The sequence below is a fragment of the Mytilus trossulus genome, chromosome 6, assembly GCF_036588685.1.
Source record: "Mytilus trossulus isolate FHL-02 chromosome 6, PNRI_Mtr1.1.1.hap1, whole genome shotgun sequence".
Taxonomy (NCBI): domain Eukaryota; kingdom Metazoa; phylum Mollusca; class Bivalvia; order Mytilida; family Mytilidae; genus Mytilus; species Mytilus trossulus.
Window position 1 is genome coordinate 15,817,847 of NC_086378.1, and position 11,725 is coordinate 15,829,571.

An 11,725-nucleotide genomic window follows, 5' to 3' on the forward strand; every position below is an offset into this window, starting at 1 on the left:
GAGATTGATGTATGATGAGATTTATGAATGATGAGCTCATTCGGTAAACTTCGTTTTTAAGCGGAAATTATCGAATCCATAATTGGTAAATTACGGTAAATCAATGCCCAGCAAACAAATTTAAACAGTTATTATTATATATGTGATCATTAAGGCAGTATACAATATTTAAAACGGATTGAAATAAGTAAATTAAGAAGTATGATCAATTTAACCCAAGTTTATTCCACACCAGGACATTTTAAACTTATTTTGAGGATTAGTTTCACCATATTCACAACTTAATATGTATATATATTTACTAGAACACATCCGTGATATCGCGGGTCTGTGACTGAATTAAACTGAATATAACTATGCGTAAGCCTTATTTTAGTATTGGTATTGTCATCTGATAAAGTCATGCCGATTATAAGATGAAGTTTTCTCTGCTTTAAACATCTTTCTGTTTGAACCCGTCGACCTGGAACTTGTCAATTTAATATTGGTATTATTGATTTTGTTTGGAAAACAAAAGTCTCTGGAAAGGAGTATTTTTTAATCAACAGTTTTGTCCTTTATGAGTTATGAATAAAATTGAATCTTTGATTCGCTGTTTTACGTCTAACAAATTGAAAACTGTACATGCTGTACCTATACGCCTTATTTTAAGTCCAGATTTTTATTATTCGTATTGTCATCTTAGAAAGTCATACTGATTAAAGTACTACAACCGGGAAGAATGTGACAATGATTGAATTAAGTAGTTTCAACCCTGTGATTACGACCCGTGTATATAGCAAAATCTTAAATACAGCGTTTCGTGGTACTCCTGTCAGATGCGGAACGTGCAGAAAATGTAATAGTTAACAGGTGAATATATTATTGGAATCGATTCGACCCCGAACTTCTTAATTATTGGCAATATTAATTTTGTGGAAAACAAAAAGGGTCTGGAGTGATGTTATTTTTAATCAACAGCATAGTACTATATTAGTTATATATACTCTCAGATCAGTACTTATAGTGTCTTTTTATTGGTGGGATATACAAGTACCCGCCCACATGCACGTTCACTCTATTTTCTTGTTAGATCATATGTATTTATATTTGTACCCATCTAATGAGTTAATATAAAAAAGAAGATGTGGTATGATTGCCAATGAGAAAACTATCCACAAAATACCAACATGACACAAACATTAACAACTATAGGTCATCGTACGGCCTTTAACAATGAGCAAAGCCCATACCGCATAGTCAGCTATAAAAGGCCCCGATACGACCATGTAAAACAATTCAAACGAGAAAACTAACAAGCCTTTTACAACTGATTTTCATAGTTCGTTCTTATGTTGTTCTGTTACGCCACTGTCCCAGGTTAGAGGGAGGATACCAACACCCCGCTAAGATGTTAAAACCCGCCACATTTTGCATATATGTGGCCGTCCAAAGTCAGGAGGAGCCTTTATTTCAGTGGTTGTCGTTTGTTAATTAATGTGTTATATACATGTTAGTTTTTCGATCGTTTGTTTGTACATAAATTATGAATATTTTTCGTTTATCATTTTGGGTCCTTCTATAGCTGACTATCCGGTATGGGCTTTCCTCATTGTTGAAGGTCGTACTGTGGCCGTTTAGCTGTTTAAAATTTCTGTGATGTCATTTTGTCTCTTGTGGAAAGTTGTTTCATTGGCAAGCATACCACTTTTATATATATATATGTACCGTGCAAACTGACGAACAAACGTAGTAAACGTTTTATTCATCCCATAAACTCAATTTTCATAAGAGATGTTAACTTTAAATGAAAATGTTAAACAGGGTCTTGAAAGGTTAAATTTTTCTATGAAAGTTTAAATTTCTATATAAGACTGCTAATCATATTTAGAAGACAATCTTAGTACTTGCCGTGCTAAAAAGCTTGTAAAAAAATGGAATAATTGATGTAAAGTTATGTTTAACACCTACAGTGAAATGCTTTAAACTGCATTTTCCATATCTGTTAGATACTTATTCATGTAAAAATGCCAAATTCTGAAAATCGATGCCAAAAATGACTTTATCATGACATATATAAGCTAGCGTAATATGGCACCTATGTGTTATAGAAAGCTGATTGTTTTATTTAAAAGGTAATTAAGCTTTTTAAAACTGAGTACGGACTATAAAGTGGCACCTTGCTAAATTTCTTCAGTAGGAAATGAACTCGAGAATATATCATACAAATTTTCCTTCGATATTTCATTAAATAAACTTTTTATTATTTAACTTACATTTTGCCATTCGTATGTCTTACGACGAACAGAACAACTTCAATCATTCACTTCTCAGTTTCATCTTTTCCTTACTTATTTCAATCAATTTTAAATATTGTATGCTACCTTATGATAACATGATTTTAATAACTTTTTAAATTTGTTTGCTGGGCATTACCGTTATTTACCAATTATGGATTCGGTAATCTCCGCTAAAAAACGAAGTTTACCGAATGATCTCATCATTCATAAATCTCATCATACATCAATCTCATCATACAACAACAAACGTATAATGTTGTGAACACTTAATATAATGTTGTGAGCACTAAGTCTTAATATAATGTTGTGAGCACTTAATATAATGTTGTGAGCACTTAATATAATGTTGTGAGCACTTCATATAATGTTGTGAACACTGCATATAATGCTGTGAGCACTGCATATAATGCTGTGATCACTTCATATAATGTTGTGAGCACTACATATAATGCTGTGATCACTTCATATAATGCTGGGAACACTGCGTATAATGCTGATTATTATCATAAGGCAGTCGTTGCGTTCCATACAAATGTATCATTATTTAATCATGATTGGCAATTACATCTCATCTTCTTTTTTTATACTGAAATTTACCTGTTTTATATTCAATTCTAATTGATGACAAATTCATTTTAAAGTACAGCACAGTCTGGTCAAATTCTGTATTAAAGAAAATAGAGAAACACATGAATAATTGAAAAACTTGATATGCCAAAATTAAATGAGATAATTTATGCAACTATTGATTAAAAATGATTAAATATCTTTACCTTTTATAATACAAGGCTATCTTTTTGACACCTTTTTTATGTATATATTTTCTTATTAATGCTATGATATGATAGAGGATATAAAAAAGGATTTTTTTCTTAAACTATAAATACTTTGTACTTGTTAGCTAGCTACATTTACATAATGTGCACACACTTACAACTATATAGCCTGATACTGGATAAATAAAGAGAAGTAAATGACACATTTATAAAAAAGTGCAATTATGTATCCTCTACTTTAATTTCTCCTGAATGAAAGTTATAGTTATTTTGACAAAGATTTATAAACAATGAAGTCTGTCATACAATATATTTGAACTCTCAATATTTTCAGAGTTATGTTGTTTTTGTATACATCAATATTTCAAATTGCTTATTCATAACTTTTCATTTGAAAAATACACCCACATTTTTATTTCTACACTATTTTCGATGAAATGAAGTACCGATGAAATAAATTCAAATTCAGGTTTGTCTAACGACACTTGTCAATCTAATTAGACAATCAATCAGTACATTTATGTAAATATTTAATTGGTTTTTTTTTCTGAAATCAAATGGTTATTTATTCGTAAATAAATAAAGAACACTACAAATAACAAATAGTGTTATATGCTCGAATCCACATTTATTTTCGACTTAAAAAATTAACCACTTCGTAGTGATCATGCGGTAAGATTGTAAAATAAACATGGTCAAGTTGGAATTCGATAACACCTCCCCCTTTTTTGAATAGAAAAGTAAACAACACCGAACGTTTCGCGAATTTAACAAATCGTATGAAAACAAACATAAGATAAGTGATATTGTACTTACGGTTGAATATTCGAGTCATGTTTTCCGTCAGGAACATCATCAAATCGTATAAAAACTTCATAACCAGCTGACACGCACTTGCTTGTTTTGATGCCTTTTCAAGCTTTGAAATGACGTTGCGTGTAAGAATAAATGTGCTGACAACCAATAGAAACGACTACATGACGTCACAATTAGATTGCGATAGAATCTTTGAAAACTTATGGAGAACTGCCTTAACATTACTGCGTACCAGAAGTAACGCGCAGGGGTAACTTCTTAGGCTTGATTAAATGTTGATGAGAATGAACTTTCTCCTGATCGTTAATCAAAATGCACTGCAACTGAATTTTGCTGTCCAAACAAAACTCATTCTTTAAAAAAAGGAAAAAACAAAAAGGAATGTCGTAATATAAAATGTGTTTCAAATTGAAAAGTCTTCCAAAAAGAGAGCTTTTCGTACGACAGTTGTTTGTACATGGTATAACCAAACAAATCAACAAGTTACATCATTCATCGTCTGTTGGTAGCATGTTCTCGGAGTGTCCAATTAAAATCTTCGTCGATGCACTGTATATGTACATAAACGGTTTCAATAATGTATTAATAATACACATTTAATAAAAATAAAATGTGGTTATCTAGCCGAGATAAACGGATGTATGTATTCTCCATATAAATTCGGTTGATACTTATCATTGATCTATTATAACTGTTACTATACTTGCAAGCTAGTTGCGTGTTTTACCAAATCCATCAGGTGTGCAACTGAAGAACAGTCAATATTTTGGATATATCGCGATTATCACAATATGATATTGAATCCAGTTTTTTTCTCGTTTTTCGTCGATTATTTTTAACTTTAAAATTATTCTAATATATTTATTTTTGGCGTTTAATTACCTCTTAACCGTTCCATTCTGTGTAGCTTTCAGCAGCACCTGATTATCGATTTAATATCCCACAGTTTGACAATACATGAACAATATATAAAACATCAATCAGGAACGAAAAACCAAAATGTTCAGGCACGGTTATATCAGCGAAACCCCATCCTTAGATTTGTTAGTTTTATGAAATGATTTAACATTAAAGAAATGTTTTTTAATAGATTAACCTGATTTTGTAGTGCAGTTGTCAAACATTGTTGCTCTTACTCTCCCATACTTGTTACTTGCTTCTACGTATATAAAATAAGTTGTTCCATCAATAAGAGAAGACGTTGTAACTTTGACATATTGACCGTTATCAGAATCAGGTATTGAAGACTTGACTATCGACGTGTTTGTTTTCATATCTTTCCATATCACTGTGAACCATTGGGGTGTCCCACCATTAAATCCTGGTTTCCAAAGAACTACCATTGGACTAGTTTCACATATTACCAGCAGATCAGTTGGTGTGGCTGGCAAACCTAAACAATAAATATCAGAGATTTCGAGACCGGCTATTCATCCCATTAAGATGATTATATTATAACACAGTCCAAAAGAAATTACATAATCAACTGAAGATAAAACAAATGTTTTAGAATTTAGTCGTGTTTATTAATCACGAGACTTTGGACCAATGTTTATATTTCAGATTTCGTTGCTTAGCCTTGCATGTACGAACATATATATTTCAGCTAAGTATAAGAGCCTTGTTCTAACTTTCCAACAAAAAAAATGATTTGAGTTCTGAATTACTTATTTTAGAAACGTTTGTTAGTTTGTCTAACGCTGTGAATTTCTATATGCTGATTTAGGTTATTTATTTACCTGTTTTTATTTTGTAGTTATTCACCGGTTTTATCATTTATATCAATTATATAGTCATTTTATAAAAATTTACTGTTTGCACAAGTATGAATCATTCTAAATAATAAGGATGTTCTTATCCCAGGCAAGAAACCATAGCCGTATTGGGCAGAATTTTTTGGAACTTTTGGTCCTCAATGCTCTTCAACTTTGTACTTGTTTTGGCTTTCAAACTTTTTTTATCAGAGCGTCACTGGTTAGTCTTGTGTGGACGAAACGCGCGTCTGGCGTATTAAATTTTAAACCTGGCACCTTTTGTTAGCTATTATTCGTGTGTTTCTCTGTCCTATATGTTCTCCAATTATTTGTGTTTTGTCCTATCATGTAATGTTGTAATTTAAATGTTATATTTAATATTGCCATAAAAAGCGGGAGGTTTGGCATGCCACAAAACCAATTTTGAACTTGCAAAATCTATGTTGCAACATTCCAGCAGCGTCTGCATACGTAGAATATATCTTCCGATTGATACGATATTCCCGGGCTTGCATTTCCTTTCACGATACCCATGCTAGAGAATTGATTCTCCTAAGGAAGCTATTAGACCAAGAGTCTCAAATGGTAAATTTGAAAACGGTTAGTGACCTTTGATCACGATTTCTGAACAAAAAAATGTACAATTATTCGTTTGACGATGAGATAAATTTTTTTAGTACATCTATTTTCGAATCAAATGGTCGTATGTATTATTTCTGACAATAAAAATTTGAAAAATTGAAACTTTGGTCACCCGACTATAGAGCCGATAACTGTAAGGGACTAACATAGATAAAAGAAAATGAGCCCTAACAAATACCAGTGTAAATCCATTCAAACGGGAAAGAAACGGTCTAATCTATATAAAAAACGAGAAACGAGAAACACTTATGACCCACATCAACAAACGACCTTTCTGAACATGTGTCTAACATGTTACAACATGCCCCCCCCTCCCTGAATTGATTATTAATACACCAATATTAAAATTTGATTAAAGAGTCAAGAACAGACGGTAAATGCACATCATTTAATAAATCATATGCCGATACAATGTACATCTTGGACTTCTTTAATACTGCATTTAACGGGTGTGTATTGCTATGTTTTTGTTTATTCTACATAGGCCAGTTGAATAGGGGGAGGGGGTTGAAATATAAAAAAAAAACATGTTTAACCGCGACGCATTTTCTGTCCCAAGTCAGGAACCTCTGGCCTTTGCAAATCTTTTTTTTTGTTCATTAATTTAGTTTTGAAGTCTAGTGTGACATACATTTGCTCTATACTAGTACACATGTTTAGGGCCAGCTAAAGCCCGGCTCCGTGTGAAGGTTTTTCGTGCTATTTTGAAGACCCATTGGTAGCCTCAAACTGTTTTACTTTTTACTCGTCGAGCTGTTGTCCCTATGACACATAACCCGATGACATTCAAAATCTAGTCTGTAAAAAAAATCATTTGTTGGCAAAAAAGTCATCTTTTTTTAAGAGTCACCTGTTCCAATTTGACGAACGGATTTTAAAAGGCTTCTTTTAAAATGTATACAAATATAAATATACATACCTGCCCGATCAACATAAAAATGTACAACTATTCCTCCAATGGCATTCTGTATTGCTAATGTATAATTTCCGAAATCATCTTTTTTGAGATGATACTTGTAGAAGTATGCAACATGTGTAAACAAATCAGATGTTAGACTGGTTGTATAATTATGACTTCTCTCATCATCTAATGTAGAAGACGACTGGAAAGTCCAGTTTACTTTCAATAGCTTTGGATAAGCTATTATATGAACAGTAAGATTAAGAGGTTCTCCAATTAAAAGCCCTGCTATTTTCGGAGGCTGTTGTTTAAATACATTGAGTCTTGGAAAACCTACAAGAAGGGAATGTAGTGATTAAAAGTCGCTTCTGCAAAGCTTTATTCATATTGCCCTTCACAAATTTCAAAATAAATGAAATGGTTAAATTATATTCTTGAATTGTACAGAGATTTTCGTTTTGAACAAAACGTTTATTTCATAAAAATATTCAGAAAAGTACTGCCGTGGAAATAATGTCTTCTCATACTCTTATTCGTCAACTGACTGCATTTTTGTACGAGTAATTTTAAGCATGATAATTTGCGGTTGAAATAAGGCAGTCATACTGAAATATGCTTTAACCCGAAATAATTTGACAATAGATAAAGGTAACAGTAGTATACCACTGTTTTAAATTTATAAATCGATTGAGAAACACTAAAATGCAACAAGAAAGAAACGAAATATATAACAAAGACCATTTCATGACTTGGAACATTTTAAGAACAAATGGTGGGTTGAACCTGGTTTTGTGGTTAGCCAAACCTCTCATTTTATGGCAATGTTAAATATAACATTAAAATGTCAACATTACATGACAGGACTACAATACAAATAAATGGAAGGACATACAGGACACAGAAATACACAAATAAGACAATAACAATAAAATCCAAGGAGTAAACAAAGACTCACAAAACCAAAGGACATTTACATCAACAGTTATAAATAATAATTAAGAAACAACACGAACTCCACTAAAAACTGGGAGTGAAATCAGGTGCTCCGGAAGGGTAAGCATTTCCTGCACCATATACGGCACCCGTCGTATTATTTCTTTGTTCAGTTCGGTAATGATGGGAGGTTATTATGACTGAGGAGGAGTATCAGATATGATTTCTGACACACTTTTGTCATAATGGCCAATCAGCTCATGATGGCGACCGTAAAATTTCTTGGTTGATGACCCTAATTTGATTGATTCATAGCCCTGTCTTCGCAACTTTAGAGAAAACCGTATTCCTCGTTCAACAAAATCAACGTACTCTGAGCTCTAGAGTAACGTATCAATTGAGACACATATACTCCATATGCTGGTGCCGCTGAGATGTTACTACACAGAAATGGACAGTTTACAATACAATAGAACATAACGACAAGCTTATAGTTATTCAATATACCAGGCTTATAATATAATACAGCAGACGCGCGCCTCGACAAAACAAGAACCAACCGCGACACCCATATACATATTCATTTATTCTTACTGTTGGTGTTGTCAGTTAGAAGGAGACCCCCGATTTGAATTAAATGTAACCTTGTAGTTTTTTTTGTTAATTCATTTTTTGTTTATCAACTGGTGAATAAAAGTGCGATTACAAATGGAAACACATAATATATAGTATAAATATGTTTTTATCAGGTTATTATCAAAATATTCGACAAAACCTCAAACGTTAAATAGCCGTTTTTAATCAGATAGCACCAAAAAAATATTGTGTGTCGATTAAACGTTAAAGATTTGTAGTACTAATAAATCACGTGCAATAAAATCCCTAGATTGCCTCATAAATTACCTGAAAATTATAATTAAAAGAAACTCGTTTGGTATGACTTTAAAGTTATAACCGCGCATGATCTTGTTGTTTTTTGTTTGTTCACAAACACACTTTATTGTGTATCACAATGTCTTTAATATATTGGTGGCTGTCTATTAAATCAAGAAAAGTGCGTCGGATGTAAAGAAAGAGTTCATCCTAGTTTTGTGCTCATGAAGTCTAAAGACGAGAAATAAGATTTTCCAAGGCCCAAATTAAGTTTATTCAAGCTAGATTGAAGGTATGTCATTGCCGGTTCTTGACAAACAATAATATTATGTAGTTGGAAACCAGATACAGAGTAAATCTGAGAGCCTTTAATCGTTTACTTCCCAAATTAATCATTAATATTGTGCTTTCACATGGGTTGGAACACTGTCAAAAAGTATAAAAGAAGCAATACTAGAGATACCGAAGACGACAATAAGACGATTTAGCATCCTGTCTTGATCACGCTATGGGAACAAGTGCTATTAAGACTGTCCTTCAAGTCTTTAGCTTCTATTCATTCTAAATGTTTGGGATTGATTTTTGAATAAGTATTACTTACAAGTGACAAACAGTGATTGCTGTGCGGATGACATTCCAAGTGAATTATTTGCTACACACGAATAATTTCCAGTATCTTTGCATCGTACTGCGTTAATTGTATAAAAAGACCGTCCGCTGTTTTCAACATCTTCACCTAGGATTATGTTATTTTTTGTCCATGTGATTGTTGGTACAGGATTCCCTTCGAAATTGCAAAATAATATAACTCTCGTGTTTTCACTTACAGTAAAGTTCGTACCATTTATCGTCACTTTGTTTACAATGGGCTCATCTGAAATTAGTAATGGATAATTGTGTAATTGATCAAATTTTATATTTGTTTATGTTATATGTAACACATAGTGAAAAGTAAAATGCTGTCTGATTGCAATGCTTCTCGAATGTCCTAGACCTTTAGAGAGTCATACAAAGAAAGTTATACATATTAAGGACCCACCCACAACGTCTAGCAAATATAAAAATTATTTCACGACGATTCCGTACAAACATAAACATAATATATCCGTCTTAAGGAAAAGATACTGAAAAGAAAACTGTACAAACAAGAGATGGAATGAAATCGATTTTACAAATATTTCGGCATAAAAAGACCCTTTATCATTCATAATTTTCATCGGAGTTCAGAATCTTTGATTTTACTTTTTGCAAACTGTTGTAAAGCAGTAAGTTCTTTGCATTTTGTTACATGTGTCAGACACTGTTAGAAACTAAGTACATATCAATCGTCGTTGAGTGCACACACATAACGGTGCTGCCATAAAAACGTTCAAAATGTTCCCGTTCCATATCAGTAATTGGATATGATACAAAGACACATAGAGATCAAACGTAAAAATAGTTTGTCAAGATAGTGGAATATTTTAAATCTAAAAAAAAATGTTTCTTCAACAAAAAAAGTATTCGGAAACATCCGATCAATATAAGGGACAAAATAGTGTAGCAATGAACCGCATTAGGAAATACAATTAATTGTACCGGTACACAACTTTGTTATAGACGATATATGTGTTATATGTTATTTCATTTGATTGAGAACATATCAAGTAGAACTATAAATGTATTTAGAAAAATATATATCACCCAAAGACTGACAACGTATTTTCATATTAACACATTTATCAATTTATTTTTAAAAGCAAGCATTATATAGTTATAAATTATTCCAACGTATCTATTAACTTGAAAAAAATAAAAGGGGCCGAAAAGATGAAAAGACAACTCATCCGATTTATAAATAGCGTATTTTTTTGGAAACGGGACGAGGGTTCCTTAGGTACAACATGGATCAGTTAGCTCGTATAACTTACATTGCACGTTCACATTGATTGCAGCTGACTGCATACTGCCAACTTCATTAATTGCTTTACAGTTATAGTCCCCTCTTTGATTTTTCTGTATATTTTCAAAACTTAGAACGTTTTTGGTACCAGAGAGAACATGAGGACCAAACCATGTGTATATACATTCAGGTCTACAATTTGTTGTACAGTTGATAGGAGGAATGTTTTGTCCATACCTTACAGTATACTGTTTTGTTTGTGGTGAAAGTATTACTGCCGAAGGACCATCTGAAAAAAATATGGCAAGTTAAAATGCAATTTATAACAGTGTTCAGATAATATAATTGATATTATTTATGCTTTAAAGTAGTATGGGTGTCTTTAAATATTTTAGATTTTTAAAATAGCAATACACAATAGGTATATAGTTTCAATGATGTCACACATTACGATTTCCTTGAAAGAATTTTCATATAAATTTTGATTTTTTTTTTATCTTGTGTTGAGGATAGTAAGGAAACAAGTAAAAGTTAGTCGCGACCTATTTATTTAATTAGTACGTTTATAACACTATGCGACGGTCATACTAGGAAGAGATTTAATAGCCATAAAACCATATTTAATCCACTCTTTTCTACATAAGAAAATGCATGTACCGAGTACAGAACATGACTCACAACTGGTTTCCTTCGTTTTATGATATTGTTTTTGCCATTTGAAAAGGGATTATCGTTTGAATTTTCCTTGTAGTTATTTTTTTCCCTTCTTCTACTTAACCAACTGGTTATTCAGACGGACAAAACAGTATTTGAATCCCTCATACAATTGAACTTAAGCTTTCCAGTTAAATGTACATTATGATGATATT

General features: G+C 32.2%; 1 protein-coding gene across 1 annotated transcript in view; it reads right to left on the bottom strand.

Annotated features, from left to right (window-relative positions):
- The window catches only part of LOC134722346 (neural cell adhesion molecule 1-like), a 29,917-nt gene extending 18,451 nt beyond the window's left edge, over positions 1–11,466 (bottom strand). Inside the window, exons 1-5 of the mRNA XM_063585960.1 lie at positions 11,445–11,466; positions 10,885–11,145; positions 9,576–9,848; positions 7,187–7,501; positions 5,025–5,264 (exon numbers count right to left, since the gene is read on the bottom strand). Coding sequence (XP_063442030.1) covers positions 5,025–5,264; positions 7,187–7,501; positions 9,576–9,848; positions 10,885–11,145; positions 11,445–11,466 — 1,111 coding nt within the window. The remainder of the gene's footprint in view (positions 1–5,024; positions 5,265–7,186; positions 7,502–9,575; positions 9,849–10,884; positions 11,146–11,444) is intronic.
- Positions 11,467–11,725: the final 259 nt, after the last annotated feature.